The sequence below is a fragment of the Ahaetulla prasina genome, chromosome 4, assembly GCF_028640845.1.
Source record: "Ahaetulla prasina isolate Xishuangbanna chromosome 4, ASM2864084v1, whole genome shotgun sequence".
NCBI lineage: Eukaryota > Metazoa > Chordata > Lepidosauria > Squamata > Colubridae > Ahaetulla > Ahaetulla prasina.
The window spans coordinates 86,818,766-86,838,723 of record NC_080542.1 but is presented as its reverse complement, the minus strand read 5'-3'; the positions used below and the strand labels follow the sequence as shown (position 1 = coordinate 86,838,723).

Genomic DNA, 19,958 nt, shown 5'->3' with positions numbered 1-19,958 from the left:
CTCCCCCCCGACTTCCCGGAATGAGCACAAGGTATAGTTAAAAATAAAACAAACATATGCTAAAAAAATTTCATCCCAACTTAATTATACCCCTACAATCATCAATTCCTAACTTCCCCCAAAAACAAACAAAAATAATACATCATAATCATTCAAAAACAGTCTGATAACTCTTAGTCTGATATCTACTTTGAATATAGTCAGTCCATTTTTTCCATTCCTTTAAGTATCTTTCTTGCGTATTGTCTTTCAAAAAGGCTGATATCTTCGCCATCTCAGCCAAATTGGCAACTTTCAATATCCATTCTTCTATTGTAGGTAGTTCTTTTTTCTTCCAGTATTGTCCTATTAGTAATCTTGCTGCTGTTACTAGATTTAAAATCAATTTAGTCTCAATTACTGTAAAGTCCGTAATAATTCCCAACAGAAAAAATTGCGGCAGGAACTTTATCTTCTTTTTCAAAACATTCAAAACCCTTTAATTTCCTTATTTCCTCTTACTTGCACCAATAATATCTCCAATGCCAGGATGAATAAGAGGGGGGATAATGGACAGCCTTATCTAACCCCTTTATTTATTTCAACTTATTCTGTGAAATCTCCATTGACCATAATTTTTGCTGTTTGTTTCGAATAAATTGTCTTAATCGTTTCTATAAATTTGTCGCCAAATTGCATCCCAATAAGTTGATTAATTAAAACTGTCAATTCAAAAGATGCCTTTTGTGCGTCTACCATTATCACTGCCAATTGTTTTCCTGGGTGTGCCTCATAATAATCTAGATATTCATTATCATCCTTGTATTGTTTTTAATTTGTTGTTTGGGTAAAAACCCGTTTTGATCCAAATGAATAATTTTGTTAATATCCTTTTTAATCTTTCTGCAATTATTGTTGCTAGAATTTTATAGCGAGATTGGCCTATAATTTTGAATAAATTGATTATCTGTGCTTTCTTTGGGGATTAATACTATATACGTTTCCTTCCAAGTATTTGGCATTTTGGCTTTCTCTAATACCTCATTAGGGGACGGGGTGGCTCGGGCTAGGACATTGAATTTGTCGATCAAAAGGTCGGCAGCTCAGCAGTTTGAATCCCTAGTGCTGCCATGTAACTGGATAAGCTCCCATTACTTGTCCCAGCTTCTGCCAACCTAGCAGTTTCGAAAGCACGTAAAAATGTAAGTAGGAAAAATAGGGACCACCTTTGGTGGAAAGGTAACAGCATTCTGTGCACCTTTGGTGTTGAGTCATGCCGGCCACATGACCAAAGAGACATCTTCGGACAGCGCTGGCTCTTCGGCTTTGAAACGGAGATGAGCACTGCCCCCTAGAATCAGCAACGACTGGCACCTATGTGTGAGGGGAACTTTTACCTCTATCTTAATACCTCATTATACATATCCAACATAATTTCTTCCAAAACTCCCTAAAAAATGTTATATATTTCCGTCGGAATTCCATCTATCCCTGGTGTTTTGTTATTTTTCTGTTTTTTAATTGCCTCTCTTAACTCTGTTAAGGTAATGTCCCCATTCAACATTTCCTTGTCTTCTGTTATATTTGGCAAATTCATCTCCTGTAGGTAATTTATAATATTTTCTTCTTTAATATTTTCTTGACTATATGTTTGAAAGTAATTTTGGATAATATTTTTTTTCTCCTCGATTCTATGATGAAAGTTCCCTTGTTCATCTTGTAGATGTTGTATTTTTTGGCTTTTTCTTTTTTCAATTTATGGGCGAGCCATCTCCCTGGTTGATTCAAAATAATTTTGTTTTGCCAATTTTATATTCCTTATCACTTCTTCCTGTTGTAGTAGATTAATTTTATGTTTCATTAGGTCTATTTACTTTCTTATTTCCATATTTTGGGGGTCTTTCTGGAGTGATAGTTCTAATTTTTTCAGCTTCTCCAATGTTAGTGTTTGTTGCCCCTTCTTCTCTTTATTTCTCCTTGCCATGTACGCAATAGTTATCCTTCTCATGTAGGCTTTGGCGATGTCCCATAAGTTTTGTAATGTAGTGTCTTTGTTCCTATTCTCTTTAAGAAACATCTTTAATTCTCTTTCCGTTATTTGTGAATATTGTTTTTCTTTAACAATTCTTTGATCTAATGTCCATCTCTTCTTTTTTGCCTTACCTTTCCATTTTATTACTATGGTCCGCCCAGGTATTCAGCTTGATGTTAATCTCTTCTAGATTGTTGATCAATTCTGGAGTCATCTAGGCCATGTCTATGCGAGACCATGAGTTATGCGGATGAGAGAAGAAAGTGTATTATTTTTCCTGTTTGTGTAATTGCCTCCATGTGTCACCTAGATTTTTTAAAAAAAAGCATTTCAAAAAAAGCATTTGGTAATTTTCGTCTTTTATTTTTATTTTCTTTCATTGTCTTGTAGTCCAATTTGTTATCTACCACTCCATTAAAGTCCCCTATTATACAAATAGTTCCGTTAATTTCCTATGTAATTTATTATAGAATTTTTCTTGTTTTATACTTAGTGCATAGATTGTTACTAACAGTATTTTCTTATAATTTGTACTAATACCATTATTAGAATTCTTCTATCCTTATCATCAAATATTTTCCTGGGATTTAACCAATCTTTTATATATACAGCAATCCCTCTTTTCTTATTTTGTGCCAATGCCAAAAATACCTCCCCTAATTTGGGACATCTTATGAGATCGCTATGTTTTTCTTTAATGTGTACCTCCTGGAGGCAGATGATATCCATTTTTTTCTTTTTGTAGTCTTAATAATATTTGTTTACGTTTGGTAACTGAGTTAATGCCGTTTATATTTAATGACAGTATCTTTATTTCATTTTCCATCTTCTTCTCTGCTAATTTCAGTCCTCTCTTTGCTCTGTTCTTGGTCTGTGCTCTGGTTCTGGCTCCTTCCCTCTCTCTCTTTTTTTTTATAACAAAGTTTTATTTCCATTTTCCATCAACATATTCAATGTACAGTCTCTTATTGAACATCAATCATTAACTTTCATTTGTTACTTATTCAGGCCTGCTCAGCTACCACCTCCTTCCTTAACACAACCTTTCCTCTTCCCTTCTCTACCTTCTTCTACTTTCTCCATCCTTCCTCTCCTTCACTTTTCTACTTCCTCTCCTCCTTCCCCACTCTTCTCTTCTTCCACCTTTTCTAACCCTCTCTCTTTCCCCTTTCTTCTTCCTCTCCTTTCCCCCTCTTCTACCTCTCTTTCCTACCTACTTTATTTGATTTGAGCCACGTATTTTATTTAATAAAACTTCTAAAGTCAAAATAAACAATAATGGCGACAAAGGACATCCTTGTCTCGTCCCTTTCTCAATTCTAAAAGATTCTATTAAACTACCATTAACTATTATTTGTGCTGTTTGCCTCTGATATATTGCTTTAATAGCTTGTATAAAATAACTTCCAAATTGCATTCTTTCTATTAGTTTAAATAAAAACTGCCAGTTCAATCTATCAAAGGCCTTTTCAGCATCCAGAAAAAAGAGCGCTGCTGGAACCTGGCTGTTTCTTTCTAAATATTCCAATAAGTTTACAATTTGTCTCATATTATTTCTCATTTGTCTCCCCCTAATAAATCCTGATTGCTCATTATGAATTATTTGACTCATAACTGGCATTAATCTACTTGCTAATATCTTAGCAAAAATCTTATAATCAGTATTTAAAAGCGATATTGGTCTATAATTTTCTGGTTTGTTACAGTCTTGATCTTCCTTCAGTATTAACAAAATAAAAGCTGTCCTCCACGAAGAAGGTACTTCTCGGAGACGACTTCCGGTATCCGGTGGCAACGGACGTCTGGAAGGCTTCTCCTGCCTCCAGTGTCCGAATCCGGCCGCCGCCGAGGCCCTTAGGGGCCAGGTGTTCCGAAAAGGACACCTGCCGCACGGACGGCTCGCCAGGGGTCTCCCAGCCGATATACAGGACTGGGGGGACCGATGCTGGCGCGTCCTAGGCTCGGCGGTTCGAGGCCACAGGCCGCCATTATTTTGGTCGTCGCCTGGGCCGCTGTGCTTGGTGACACCGGGCTTTGGATTTATAATTGCAGCAGCCTGGTGGTGAACAGGAACGGAGAAGAATTGAGGAATGAAGAAGGAAGGGATATCGGCAAATGTGAGTGGAGTACTCCGGTGCGGGGGTTTTCTCCCCTGCGACTGGAAGGAGTACGAATCACTTTGGAGAGAGGAGAACTTAAAATAACAAGATTACGGTTTTGTGGAGCTCTGGAGAAAGAGGTGATGGAGAAATTTAGGAGGGAGGGTTTGAGGCCCCTCCTCTGGGGAACAATGGTGGCGTCCAGCTTCCGCCTTCACTATGAGAATCTTGATGACATCACTTCCTTGACTTCCTGGTTGACTAACTGTACTCTGGACTCGTTGCTCCTGTGAGTGCCCCTGGTGGATCCGGAGGAAATTATAAGGATACTGTGCTTGCCTGAGGATTTTAAAAATTTTTTTAAATGGCAAAGGTCAGAGACCAACTGCTGGAGAAATGGAGAGAATTCTGGAAAAGTTATCTAATATGGACAAGAAACTGGATGAAATAAGAGCAGAAATTGTGACTATCCAAAAGGATTTAAAGGATACTCAACAAGTCTCAGCAGAAAATAAGCAGAAAGTGGAAGGTCTGGAGGGTGAGATGCGGGCAGTGCAGAAAAGAGGGAGGCGACAAGCAATGTTGTGCTTGGACTACAGATGGATAAAATGTCTTATTTTCTTAGGTTTCAAAATTTGGAAGAAGTGGACCAAGAAGACTTGAGAGATGTTGTGACTAAACTGTTGGGAGAATTTCTTGGGAGAGGTGTTGATTTTATGAATTGGGATGTGGATCGAGTTTATAGAGTTAATTCACAATATGCACGCATGCAGTTCCTAGAGAGGTTCATGTCAAATTTGTGAAAAGAGAGACGAGAGATGAAATTCTTAGAAAACATAGGAGTGGGGCACTGACTTATAGGGGCAGGAGATAGCCATTCTGAGGCAGATTCCCAGACAGGTGCGTGAAATGAGAAAGAAATATTATTTTTTATCAAGCAAATTGTACCAGAAGGGAGTGGGCTTCAGATGGCTGATGCCAGAGGGATTGATGATTTTCCGGGAGGGCATTACGGAAAAAATTAGTACAATTGCGGAGGCTGCGGCCTACGTGGAGGAACACAAAGCCCTCCTGGATTTAGATGACCCAGGAATTGAAGAAGGGGAGGTTATAGACCATGGGGCGGAGGCGGCTGCCGCTGTTGCGGCCCTGGAGTTGGGTCAGGCTGAACCCAGAGTTCTGAGATCCAAAACTAGGAAGTGACAAAGATATTTGGTATTGTGTTGGTTTTCCTTATTCTCTTTCGTATGATATTCTGATTATTCTTGACCCTTCCTTATTGTGTAAGATTGAAACTTAGCTACTTCGTATCACCTGCTTGCCATATGGCTGTTGTATGTGTTTAAAATTTTGAGTAAAATTCTTATCATGTATAAGAAAAATGAAAATTTACCATACCTGATATGTATTTGCATAAATTTTTTTTGACCAATAAAAACTTTTTATAATAAAAAAAAAAAAAAAGAAGAAGGTACTTCTCCTCCAAATTGAATTCTATTAAACAATTCCTTAAGTGGTTCCACCATCTCATTTTGTAAATTTTTATAATAAACAGCCGTTAAACCATCTGTTCCTGGTGCTTTACCCATTTTAAGCTGTTTAATTGCTAAAATTATTTCTTCTGAAGTTATAAGTTGATTCAATTCCTCCTGTTGCTCTGCTGTAATTTCTTGAATACCTTGCTCCTGTAAGTATCTTTCTATATCTATATCTTTGATACAGTCTCTAACATATAACTTTGTATAAAATTCTAAAAAGGTTTTCTTAATCAAATTTTGTTGATATACATCTTTGCCTCTATATTCTATCTTACCAATAGTACGTAGTTTCGTTTCTTTCTTATTAAATATGCTAACTACCTTCCAGGCTTATTAGCATTATTAAAGGTATTATGCTTAACATATTGTAAGTTAGTTGCGACTTGGTCTGCCATCATCATATTAAACTGCCCTCGTAATATATTTATAGATTCTTTTATTTTTTTATCTCCTGGATTATTTGCCAATAACTGCTCTTTCTTTTTAATTTCCTTCTCTAGCTCCGTTCTCTTCTTCTGCAATTTATTTCTATATTTAGTGTTCATATGTATTAAAACTCCCCTCATATAGGCCTTACTACCGTCCCAAACCATCTCTATAGATGTACCTTTCTGCATATTCATAACAAAAAATTCTTTCATTTGTTTTTTACATTCTTTTACATTTTGCTCATATTTAAACAAATTTTCATTCAACCTCCATGATCATCTAACTCCCTTTTACTGATCCAATTCTATCCAAACCGTACTATGATCAGATAAAATTCTTCACCCTAGAAAGCAAATCATTAGTAATTAAAAAGAAGTCAATCCTAGAAAATGATTGATGTCTATCAGAAAAAAAAGTAAAATCTTTCTCTTCCATATTGCGTTCTTGCCAAATATCTTTTAATTCTAAATTTTCCATCATATCAAAAAAGACTTTTGGCAATTTCGCAAATCATTCGTAATTAAAAAGAAGTCAATCCTAGAAAATGATTGTAAAATCTTTCTCTTCCATATTGCGTTCTCGCCAAATATCTTTTAATTCTAAATCTTCCATCATATCAATTTATCAAATATTTTTGATCTAAAGTTCTAATATGTGTTTCTTTTAGACAAACTATATCATTTTTAAATTGTTTCAAATAATGAAATATCTTCCTTCTCTTCTGTGGTGAATTTAAACCATTAACATTCCAAGATAAAAGTCTAATTGCCATTATTGGTGGGCTGAAACTTTTGAAGCACCAGGCACAAATCATATTTTGTTTTGGGCCTTGCTCCTCCCACTGTTTCAGTTGTGGTAGTTGCCAGTTGAGCTTGTTGGGCCTTTACTTCTTGTTCCTTACATTTAGCAGCTACCCTTGTTCTTTTACGCCTTCTAATCCCACTTTAGATATATCCACCACTTGCAACAAGTCTTCTTCCATAATTATAACTCCAGCTTGTTCTTGTATCTGTTTCAGCTCTTTTCCCCTCTTTGCTTCATCCTCTTTCCTCCTACCTTCTGGTGAAGGTGGACTTCCAGCTTTAAGTACATTAACATAATAATCTCTTGCTTTCCAAATAGTATTAAGACGATGTGCTTTGCCTGCATAATAAACTATTATCGAAGCCGGAATATCCCATCTGTACTCTATCTGTCGCTTTTTAAGTTCATTCACCAGAAATACATATTGTTTTCTACTTCTCAACATTTTAGGAGGAATTTCTTTTAATATTAAAATTTCTTCACCAGCAGCTTGTATTTTCTCCCCCTTATAGGAAGCTTGTAAAATTTCATTTCTCACTTTTCTTGTTGTAAAATAAATAATTAGTCTCTCGGCAACTTTCTCTGTCTGGCAATCCAAGAATTCACACAGTAAATTTTTATCAATTTGAAAAGCTACATCTGCTGATCGGACTGCTAATATCTCTGCAAATGCTTCGGAAAGTATTTCTCTCAAGTTCTCCTGTTTATCTTCTTTTAACCCCCTAATTCTTAAAGCAAATTCCATTGCCCTATATTGTACCAAAACAATTTCATCATCTGCTTTCTCCACTTTAGTTTGAACCTCTTCCATTTTATTTTCCAACTTTAAATTAACTTGCTTAATTTCCTCTACCTCTTCTTCCAACAAAATCATATTTGATGCCAAACTTTGAACTGCTGAGACAAATCCTTCCTTAATTTCTTTATTTCCTACTTGAATTTCTAACATCTGATTTTTCATTTCCAACATCTGATTTTTCACTTCAATCATCTCATCTGCCATTTTTTAAAATTTCTCTTCAATAAGCGAAGTTTGCAAATTTATAGCATCATTCAGAGATTCTTTCACAAAATCTTTCAGGTTTTCCTGTAATGCTTCCAAATTTAATGCTTTAGTATCTGCTGTACGAGCTGGGGATGCTGCTGGGGATACTCCAACACTTTTAGAAACAGTTGTTTTTAATTGCTTGGCTGCCATCTTCTTTTAAGCTTTATTTCTTAAAGTTAAAATTAGTAAAAAGTCTTTTTAAATTTCTCGGCAACCACAGTCTTAAAATCTCTTCCTTTATCCTTTTGTAGTTATATTTAAAAATCTCCAACAGTCTCTGGCAGAAATATTAACTAATTATAGTTCTTCCAATTAATTCCAACTGTCTTTTATCAAATAGAAACAGCGATTTTAAGCATCGCTAAAAACACTGATGGCTTTAACAAACAGCTCCTTCCCTCTCTTGTCGGTCTGTTTCCTTGTGGTCTCTTATGTCTTGTTCTACACCTTTTTCTTCCGATGTCTGATCTTCCTGACTTTTACTTTCTCCTTCTTCTCTATTGTCTTACTCGTCTTCTCCACTTATATAGTGATCATAGAACTCCTAGGCCTTATCCAATGTGTCGATCCAAAAATTTTTCTCCTGCCACAATATCAACATCCTCTCTGGGATGAGCCATCGGACCATCACTCTGTATTTTAGTAATTGTGAAGATAGGAAATGATAACTTCGCCTTTGCTCTCTTACTCTTTTGGAAATCTGTTTTAATACAATAATCTCCTTTCCATTATACATCAGTGGTTCTTTTCGTTTTTTGGTATAAACTTCATCTCTTATTTTCTTCCTGACAAATTTAACATGGACTTCACTTGGAAGTCTGTTTCTTCGTGCCTAGTTCGTATGGATTCTGAATGCCTCATCAATTTCATTTTCCAGTTCTTGTTTACTTTTTTGTACTATTTCTGCTAGTAGCTCAGCCATTAATACCGGGAGATTTTTTTCTTTGTTTTCAGGAATATTTTGAAAGCGGAGGTATACCATTGATTTCTCCATCTCCAGATTTATTATAGCTCCTTCCAATTCCCTATGTTCCACCATCATTCTATTCGTTGCCATATCCATTTTTTTCCATATGCTCCATTTTAGCCTCTATCAATTTTATCTTTTGTTCGTTCTTACTTATCGTCTGTTGCATTTTACCAATCTTATCATCAAGCTTTCTTATCTCCTCCTTTATCTCCCCCTTTACTTCTCCCATATCATTTTTGATGTCCTCGTGATTAGTTCTCATAACTTCCCGCATTTTTAGCATTGTTTTTTGTATCGCTAATAGAGTTGACTGCATCTGTTGTAAATTAACAGAGCCAGCTTTTTCACCCCCCAACATGGCTTCCGCCGACGTTGATCCTGAGGGGGAAGCTTTCATTGAGGTTATTTTTTTCCCCTGCTTTAGAGATTGTGGTAGTTATGCTGGTCATTTTAATATTCCTGAAAAAATTTTTCCACAGTACCATATACTTTCCCCCCCTTTTTTCTTCCCCTCTAACTGTTATGATATTCCCCAATAATCTCTTATTTATACTATTATGTAATAATATAGTCCTTATTTGAGTAGATTTCAATTCTTGAGCATCAATTTATAAGTAAACTATAAATACTTAATCTTGGAGGGATTAAGCTTGAGCCTGTTTCTCCCCATCCAGACCCGTACGGCTTCCAAACACCAGGACAGCACTTCAACAGCTTCATTGGGTGGCCCGGGGTGGAAAAGTACAGCTGAGTATCATCAGCGTACAGCTGGTATCTCACCCCAAAGCCACTGATGATCTCATCCAACGGCTTCATATAGATGTTGAACAAAAGGGGCGAGAGAATCGACCCCTGCGGCACCCCACAAGTGAGGCACCTGGCGGCACCTCGCGGCCGACTTCTGCCCCCCTGTCAACACCGTCTGCGACCGGTCGGAGAGATAGGAGGAGAACCACCGATACATGGTGCCTCCCACTCCCAATCCCCCCCAACCAGCGCAGCAAGATACCATGGTTGATGGTATCAAAAGCCGCTGAGAGATCTAATAGGACCAGGGCAGAGAAATAACCCCTGACCCTGGCCCTCCAGAGATCATCCACCAACGCGACCAAAGCTGTATCCGGGTCGGAAGCCGGACTGGAACGGGTCTAGATAGACAGCTTCATCCAGGTATTGGGGTAGCTGCCGCGCCACAGCACTCTCTACAAACTTCGCAACAAAACGAAGGTTGGAGACCGGACGATAATTACCCAAAATAGCTGGGTCCAGGGAGGGCTTCTTGAGGAGGGGTCTCACCACTGCCTCTTTCAAGGCGGCAGGGAAAACCCGTTCCAACAGAGAAGCGTTGATAATCCCCTGGAGCCAGCCTCGTGTCACCTCCTGAGTGGCCAGTACCTTTGCTTAATGAAGCAATTACCATATTAAGAAGTATTCTATGTCTATCCATCATCTCTTGCCCTTTTTAGTATTTCAACTCTTACTGACATTTATTATTGACAAATCTCCCATTCTCCTCCCTTGGGATCTTGTATCTCCTTATATCACTCATATTTAGAAATAAGTATTTCATCTGCTTATTTCTTATCACTTATCTCTTGCTGTAGAATCTCTAGATCACTCATCAGTAACTCTTCCATCACTTCTGGGAGATTTTTTCTCTTTATTCCCATCTATATTTTGACCTTTTAAAGGGTACCCATTCCATTTTAGAAATTATTACTATCTCTTCCGTATCTTTATCTACTTGTGTCATTTGTTGATTTATCTCCTCTATTCTTTCCTCAGCAGCTTTTAATTACTCCTCTTTTTTCTGAATTTTTTGTTCATCTTTCATTTTCATTTTTTGAGGGTTTTCTAGTCTCACATTGGTATCCTACATCAATTTCATTATCTCCCTATGATTCTTTGTCATAGCTTCCTGAATATATGGAAGCATCAATAATTTTTTTTAATGTATTTGTTTTTACCTATTGAGACATTTTGCATTAATTTAATTGGTTAAAGATACTCAATAATCCACCAAGATCCCAATTGCCCAGAAACACCAGAAATGCCAATGTCAGTAAAATTTGCTCATTCCTGGAGCTGTTTCTACAAAATTTATAGTCCTGAGAATTTTCCAGTTTGCACCCTCTAAGGTATCCAAATTTATAAGTCTTATTTAATTTTTATTCTTTCTTCTTTTGCCTCATAGAATGTTTTATCAGATAGTATTAATAATCCAAAATAGCCCATCAAGTTTCTCCAAATCTCATTCATCCACAAAGTCAAGTATTCAGTTTCAAGGGTAATTCTTGTTAATTATAGTCCATGCTGCCTTGAAAATCTTTGAAAGCTCACCAGTTACTTCCAATATCTATTTGCCAAAAAGCCAATAGATATAGAAGCTTTCCCTATTTCCTTTCGTCTTCTTTTTTCTTCCGTTATCAGTCCTAATTTTTTAAATTTTCTTTCCAAGGTCTTTTCCCACCATGTCGTATCTATCTTTCATCAATAGGTGGCACTCCGCTCTAAATTCCAGCATTAAATGAAGGAAAGAACAGCTGCTTGGCAAAAGATCAAGGGGGAAAAAACGCCAATTTTTCTTTATACAATTTCTTCCAGTAATCAGACAGTATTATCTGCAAATTAAATCACTTTTCATAATATTACAAGTTCCAGTCCAGTCTTTCTATATGTTAAAACTTCATAGTCTTCCATTAAAATTTGTTTCTCTTTTAGGTCTATAATCTATCTCCGTGCATTAACTCGCCACTTTCTCAGCGTTTTGGAGAGTCTTTTTATATATATATATATATATATGTATGTATGTATGTATGTACGTATGTATGTATATTTATTTATGTTTTCTGATGTTTTCACGGGTGTTTATATATAGGTCTTTGGTTATTTGGGTTTTCTGCCACGTAAGCCAAGACACTTCTAATTTTACGCTGGGGAAAACCCAAATAACCAAAGACCTACATACATATATTTATGTTTAAATCTCTAATATAGAAGTTGAAAATGGTTTCATCCAGTTCCAGTCCTCTGTTCACAAACTGCTCCAAGCGCATAATCTTCTTGTCCCGGTTGTCACAGCTTCGGTCTGGTCATAATGGCCGTCGTCTCTGTTGCTGATCAAGAGTGTTTCTTTGGATCAAGCGAGGAAATTGCCATTTCCTTTTAACTGATAAAAAATCTCTTCACCACTCCTCTAGAGTGGCTTTGACCCTGTAGGGTCTCCTGGTAAGCAGGAATTGGCTGGGTTTTGCTGAGCCCCCCTAGCCCATATCCATCCCGCTGCGACACAAACTGGTCAATCTCTCATCCACGTATCTTTTATACACACACACGCATGTGTGCACACACATGCCCACATTTGTTGATGCATATACTAAATTTGTATATGAGTGATTGCATGATCTCTGTAGATGCCATACATCAGAGGTCCCCGACCCTTGGTCCGTATACTGGTATTGGTCAGTGGTTCGTTGGGAATTGCACAAGCGGCAGGCGAGCATGAAAAACTCCATTTGCGCAAACAGCAAACCATCTCTGTTTTTCACATGAAATCCTCTCCCAACCGCTGACAGTTGGTGGGGCAAGAAGGATAAGTAGAGTAGCTAAATAAGTAGAGTTGATTCTGGTCTTTAAATTATTTATCTTTAACATTTTGTTGAAAGTATTATATAGTCCTGTTGGATTGATCCCCTTAACCAGACTTTTTAAACGGGGCCAATTCACAGTCCTTAAGACTGTTGGGAGGCTGGACCAGCTGGGTGGGCATGGCTAAGTCATGTGATTAGATGGGTGTGGCCAATTTAACAGTCCATTAAACAATACACACAAATTAAACTTTAATTTGTTTTGCTCCTGGAGGTGTTTTATTTGCTTTTGTTTGTATGTTGCTCTTTTTGTTGACTTTTCTTTTTATTAGATCATTTTTTCAGTTGTTTAGGAGTCTAGTGGTTCACTTCAGAAAACTCAGTTTTGCAGCAATTCTTCTCAGCCCCAAGAAGCCTGAGAAATCTCTCTGTGTCTCTCCTCTCTCTCTCTCTCTCTCTCTCTCTTTCTGTCTCTCCCTCCCTCTCTCTCCCTCCCTCCCTCCCTCTCTCTCTCTCTCTCTCTCTCTCTCTCTCTCTCTTCGGGGAGGTTAAAAACAGGTCATTTTCAGCTGTTTTTGGCCTCCTGGGGCATCTGTGCACCCCATTTTTCACCTCCCCTGCTTCCAGCAGCATTCTGCAGTCCAAAAATAGGCTATTTTTTGCCCAAAAACCGACCGTTTTCTCCCATTTTTTGGCTTCCTGGGGTGTTTGTGCACCTCATTTTTTACCTCCCTCACCTCCAGAAAGTCTCTGCAGGCCAAAATTTCAGTTTCAGTTCCAGCCCATGGGGCTAGCGAAGGTAAGTCCTGCACTCTACCAAAGGGTGGTCGGGGCAGCCTCGTGATCCTCCGCGGTTTGGATTAATGGCTTTGGCTGGTCACATGCCGCCCACCAGCCGTAGTTTAAGGACCCATGCCCTTAACTAAAGTAGATAATTTTGATTCCATCTGTTAAAAAAAAATGAAAAATTATTACTAGGAAATCACTTACTGTGGCTTTTCCTGGGACTTTTTGCCATTATGCTTAGAGCAAGCCAACTCAATTTTGAAACAGGAATTCTAGATGTACAAGGCAAGTTGGATGATGCTGTTTATAGATCAGTTATCTGGACAAGGTCTCTTTTTTGATCAGTTTATATTGTCTTGTTCTAACAGTGTTCCCACAGCATTGTTGGAAGAAAATACAGGAAACCCTGTTACTAATGATAGTACTCCTGTGATGTAAATGGAAAATAAACTGAAACTCACATTCTGTTATTTTGTTAGTTCTATAGCAACATTTGTTTACAATTGATTTCTCCTCTTCTATCTAAATTCCCAGGACATTTTGATTTATTCTACTAAAATTCCTGATTCAAACAATTCTGTGCCCTTAAATGTTGCCAACTTTTGTTACACTGTCTATAAACTCCAGCTTAGTATGAACTAATTGCTAATCAATATGCAATGTTTTCTATGGAATGCTCTTTTTCCTTTTGAGTTATTTTCTATCTGCCTTCAGTTTAATATTATGTTGTTAGATCTATTCACTTAAGCTGAACTGAACATTTCAAATTAATGGAATTGTTTAATTTTGAGTTTTAATATTGATAGGGATAATATATGTAATACATTGCCTTATTGTTTTGAAAGATTTCGAGAACGCCTGGGTGTAAAGGTAGTAAAGGCTCTTAAAAGGAACAATGATGGAGTTACCCATGCTTCCATTGATATGCTTTGTGCCCTGATGTGTGTAAGTACTTATGTATAGCAGAATATTTGTGATCAAATTTAGAGGAAGTGATTCTTAAAATGAAGGGGTTTACAAAATGCTCAACTAGATTCAATTGGGTTGTTTCATCTGGACAATCCCAATAACATGATTTAAATAGCTTTCACCAATTTAATTTCCTCTATATGTGTAATTCATATAAAATTAACAGATCTTCAAGTCAGTATGGATGGACTTTGGAGAGACTAGATCAGTGAGGGCGAACGTGCCAGCACCCATAATGCAGTGTGTGCCCCATTTGCACATATGAGTACAGCCCCCCACGCTCCCCCTGTGCACGCGCCCCACACTGCGCATGCACCTGCACTGTGCATGTACACATGCACGTTGCATGCACATGCCTCCCCCAGTTTTTCCCAGAGGGCCGGCGTGCCTCTTACCGGAGAACAACCAGGTACCGGCCCATTCCCTGGTGAGACAGCCATTCCCCGGCCAGCAGCAGCGCTCTTGGCCCTGCTTCCTCGGCAGCACCATGTTCCATCCAGGGAAGCTCCAAACGCATGGCCTTGCCTGGTCTCCTCCCCGCTGGGAGCTGCAGACCAAGCAGATGTAGCTGGCTGGGCTTTGGCAGACCAGCAGCTGCTGAAGGCGTGGTGGTGGGCTGCCTGTGCAGATGACCCCGTGGCCATCCTCAAAGCGGGGCCAAGACGCTTCTCTTGGCTCAGTCCATCAGCTGCGTGGGTCCCCTGGGCTGTGGACATCACTGTACTGTCTCCAGCATTCCTCCTGCACAGCCCCACTGCCGGAGCAGCAGCAACTGCAGGGGGAAGGGCAAGAACGACCAGCTGGCTCAGACGCATGAGGCAGCATTTGCTGGCTGGGCGGCCAGCTGTCCCACTGGCTGCTCCTTCCCTGGCATTGGCTCGGCCGGCAGGGAAGTGTGTTTGGTGGGGGTCAGGCAACGGGCCCAACTGCAGGCAGTGCAGCACCCCCACCCGACTCCCACTGCTGCACCGCCGGCCAAGCTGAGCCAGGCTCTCCAGCCACTTCAGGGGGAGGCTGCATTACCCAAAGCCCATGCCGGGGAAGGAACAGTGGGCAGGGCAGCCAGCCACCCAGCCAACAAATGCTTTTGCTTGCATCTGAGCTGGCTGGTAGAGGAGCCCAGACAAGGCTGCACGTTCAGAGATTCCCAAGCCAACGCATGGTGCTACTGAGGTAGTGGGGCCAAGAGCACTGCTGGGGAACGGTGGCTTCCAGCGGATAGGAGCCCAGGCCACGGGGTTATCTGCACAGGCACCTCATCGGCTGCTGGTCCACCGGTGCTCCAGACTGGCTGGGGCTGCTCAAGAAGCCTGCACGAGCAAGGAGGGAGGGAAGCCCCAGCTTACCTTGCTGTGCTCCCTTAGGTAGCGACCACTAGGATCCCTTCTCCGCATCTTTTGGGATGCGTGCCTGTTGCTGGTCTTCTCACACGCATGTGAGCCAGAAACCAGACCAGCTGGCTGATGCGCATGTGCACTCTGGAAACAGGAAGATAATCTTCCTTGAGCGCACATGCGCAATGGGCAGCTGCTCTTCTGGTTTCCAGCGCGTCCATGTGCATGAAAACCAGCTGGCCGACGCACCAGAACCCAGAAGAGCAACGGGTGACGGGTCTGTGTGCCCGGAGAAATGGCTCTGCATGCCACTTCCACCAGGTTTGCTATCACGGATCATCATGATTTATCCTGCAAAAGAGGGCAATTTTAAGAAAAGTATTTGCTTTTTTCAATTAAGCCAAGAGGGTTGCAACTTTACTTTCTCTTTGTGGACGCAGCTAGAAAAAAGAAAACTAGGAATTATGGTTGGATTTCAGGAAGTTGGCGTTTTTAAACTTGTGACCTCACTGATGTGCTAATTGTAATGGAAAGATTTTGAATTAAAATTGAATTAAAATAAGGTGGATTGATGCCTGTATTACCTCATTTCAATATTATATTTGTTTTATAAAATTATCGGAGACTTAATATGTTTCAATTTTTATCATTTTTATGTTATAATTCATATAATGGTAGCTTTATATTAATGATATATTTTTATCCATAGCCTATGCATGATGACTATGACTTGAGGCAAGAACAGTTAAACAAGGCATCACTTCTTTCTTCAAAGAAGTTCTTGGAAAACTTGTTGGAGAAATTTAATTCCCATGTGGTCAGTGTTTTACATGACTCAAATATTTAAAAATTATGTGTTTGAGAGATGCAGTGAAAGGGCCTCTTGATTATATCCCTTAGAAATTTGAAGATTTTCGGTTTTATTGCATCGTAATTTTTAGAAGGGGCAAGTTGCTGCACATGGATTTTATGGTTCTATTGTGTTACAATTATGTCTGCAATTATATTTGAAAAATCAGGTTATAAGTAAATTGTGTAGTGCTCATAAGCATCAAAAATCTATAATCATTTCTTTGAGTATCCCTTTGTGCTGTATGACTTTTATTTTAAATACTATCTAAATTAAAAAATAATAAGCTAGCATATTACAAAGTAAAAACAGCCAGCATAAATTGTTGTTCTGAGAGACATGTGCCTACAAGAATTCAACTTCTTGGAAATATTTATTTAATTTTATTGAATAACTATATATAATCATAAGCTGTTTTAGAGTCATCCAGACTGAAGTGTCTTATAAATAAATTGATGTGTGACTCCAAGATTCGTTTTAGGGGTTCCTACCTCATCCTCTCTGAAAGGTATCAAATACATTTCTGCTAAAAAGGTGTTTTCTAATTAATATTTGTTAATATCACCATTTAGTGACTAGATAAATTTTCCTATTGTTATTTTCTGAGCATACCAACAGTGTATGTTCAGCATTAGAAATGTGCCTATCTGAAAAGCTTATTTGTCTGTTTTTAAAAAAATTCTGAGATAATTGAAATCAAATACCTAATGAGATATCATCTAATATTGTAGTTGTATAATAGAAGGTGAATATAGTTGTTGAAAGCAAAGAAGTGACTGTAATCACTGCAGATTGTTTCAAGGATATTTTTTTGAAAATCAACCATAATATCTTATGGACTGAATTTTAATCCTTTTTGAAGATAAATTATGTCCAGCAAGGACAATAGCTTGTGCATATAAATTGGACACAATTTAACAGTATAAACTGTAATTTTATACTGCAATTTCTTTTACAGACAATTTTATTAAGGAGTTTATTCTTTTTAATGACCTGGGCTACCTCTTTGGAATGTGTTTTTTGTAGTTACATACACTGCAGCAGTGGTGGGATTCAAATTTTTTTACTACCGGTTCTGTAGGCATAGCTTGGTGGGCGTGGCAGAATACTGTAAAATCTCCATTCCTTTCCCACTCCAGGGGACAGTTACTGCAAAATCCCCATTTCCTCCCAATCAGTTGGGATTTGGGAGACAGAGAATTGATGGGGGCGGGGCCAATCAGAGGTGGTATTTACCGGTTCTCTGAACTACTCAAAATTTCCACTACCGGTTCTCCAGAACTGGTCAGAACCTGCTGAATATCACTTCTGACATGCAGCGTATGCCTACTGAAGTTTTATTGGAAAGAGAGAAATTTCCAGAATCAGAAGCAATAGGTTTTATTTTGCCTGCTGTTCAGTGGTGGGTTTCAAAATTTTTTACTACCGATTCTGTTGGTGTGGCTTGGTGGTTGCGGCTTGGTGGGAATGGCAGGGGAAAGATACTGTAAAATCTCCATTCCTTCCCCAATCCAGGGGAAGGTTACGGCAAAATCCCCATTCCCTCCCCAATCCAGGGGAAGGATACTGCAAAATCCCCATTTCCTCCTGATCAGCTGGGACCTGAGAGGCAGAGAATAGATGGGAGTGGGGCCAGTCAGAATTTTTACTACTGGTTCTCCGAACTACTCAAAATTTCCGCTCCCGGTTCTCCAGAACTGGTCAGAACCTGCTGAAACCCACCTCTGCTGCTGTTCCTTTGGAGTTAAAGTGATAGTCTTATATTCAGCTCATCTTCCTTTGGAGTAAAAAGAATAGTTCATGAGTATTTGACATTTTTTTCTGTGAAATCTTTTAAAATGAATATATTTTTCATTTCTAGGAATATGGAACAGGTGCCCTAGTTATTAGTTCACTTCTGGACTTCCTTACTTTTGCACTTTGTGCTCCTTATAGTGAAACAACAGAAGGGCAGCAGTTTGATATGTTATTAGAGATGGTTGCATCTAATGGAAGAACACTCTTCAAGCTCTTTCAGGTTAATATGGTGTTAAGAAACATTTCAGAAATTTTTTAACTTTGTTCCCATTGTTAATTGTACATTTTATATGGATTGAACTTTTTAATTTGATTATATCAAACTAACAAAAAATATGCATATACAAAAGCGTTAATATCATGTAACTTCATGACTTGGGACTACGTTATTTGAGGGACTATCTCTTTTCCCAGTTGTTTCTACCTTTCCAATCTGCTCAAGCTGGCATTCTTCAGATTCTGGAGGATAAGGAATGCCGGTCAGCAGGGCCTATAGCATCTCCCTTAAGTAATCATCTTCTGGAGATCAGAATGGCGCTGACCTTGCTGGCTTTTTGTAAATCCTTAAAGAACTGGCTCTCTGCTCGGGGCCCCAAGTGTATAAGAGATGTGTTTTGCGGTTAATTTTTGGCTGTGATGTACTTTAATGTTTGTGTTATTTTAATTATTTCTAATTTTAAAACTTTGTTCACTGACCAGAATCACCCAGTGAGATGGACAATCTTATAAATAATAAATGCTTCAGAATGAATATTATAAAGAGGAAAAATAATATTGTAAATGGAATGTATAACTTGCATACATTTGCATTAGATTTTTAAGAACCTATAAAAATTTGATTTGTTGCTGAAAATCAGGGGTAGATTTCTCTTTCCAGCATTGATAATTCTTGTATCCATCTCCTATGTGGAAAAATCCACAAATTGTATTTTTTTAATGGATTCCGCTTCCTCACATCCCAATTTGCTATGAAATAATTGAAAATTGACACAAGTAAATGGCATCTACAATTCTTTATTCCATGACTCAATTCTTTGCTTTTGATGTTTTAACATATCCTTGTAAATATTTCATGTTAAACATAGACAAATAATTTCTCATTATTTAAAGCAATCCGTCCTGTACAGGTTTATAAGAGCAGGACACTTAAAAGGTTGTATAAATAAATAACACCATTTTTACTGATTTTTTCCATTAATAAAGTCTGAAAAAGGTAAACGGTTTTAAGAACAACTACCATAATATGATACTATTTTTCTCACACTGGGATTGTCAAGTCCTTGGAAACTAAATTAAATAGGAGCTGATCTGCTATAGAACATGAAGGCTCTGAGTTGCAGTCTGTTTATCACTAATGACAGTCAACCCCCATAGTTTTAGACTCACCAATTCACTATGTCCCCACTATATTGCTTTCTTATGCATTATTTTCACAGCACCCTTCCATGGCCATTGTGAAAGGAGCTGGACTGGTTATGAAGGCAATAATAGAAGTAAGTCTTATTTTAAAAGATTTTTTTTTTAAAAAAAAGGGTACATTTGAGTGGTAAACAACTTGTATAAAATAAACATGAAGAAACGTGATGAACTCTTTGTTTAACTTAATTTATTTTTCATTCAACTAAAAGCAGTTGTTTAGAATGAACTGTTAGTGAAAATATTTAATTCTTCAGCACAATTTTTTGTTCTAAAGTTATTCTGTCTTACAAGCAATGTACAGCTAGTCCTCAACTTAT

General features: G+C 38.3%; 1 protein-coding gene across 11 annotated transcripts in view; it reads left to right on the top strand.

Annotated features, from left to right (window-relative positions):
• The window catches only part of DNAJC13 (DnaJ heat shock protein family (Hsp40) member C13), a 151,945-nt gene that overhangs the window by 30,563 nt on the left and 101,424 nt on the right, over window positions 1-19,958 (top strand). For all 11 annotated transcript variants that reach the window (XM_058183947.1, XM_058183944.1, XM_058183943.1 and 8 more), the window contains 4 exons: window positions 14,118-14,217; window positions 16,285-16,392; window positions 18,287-18,442; window positions 19,659-19,715. In XM_058183947.1, the coding sequence (XP_058039930.1) occupies window positions 14,118-14,217; window positions 16,285-16,392; window positions 18,287-18,442; window positions 19,659-19,715 (421 nt within the window). The remainder of the gene's footprint in view (window positions 1-14,117; window positions 14,218-16,284; window positions 16,393-18,286; window positions 18,443-19,658; window positions 19,716-19,958) is intronic.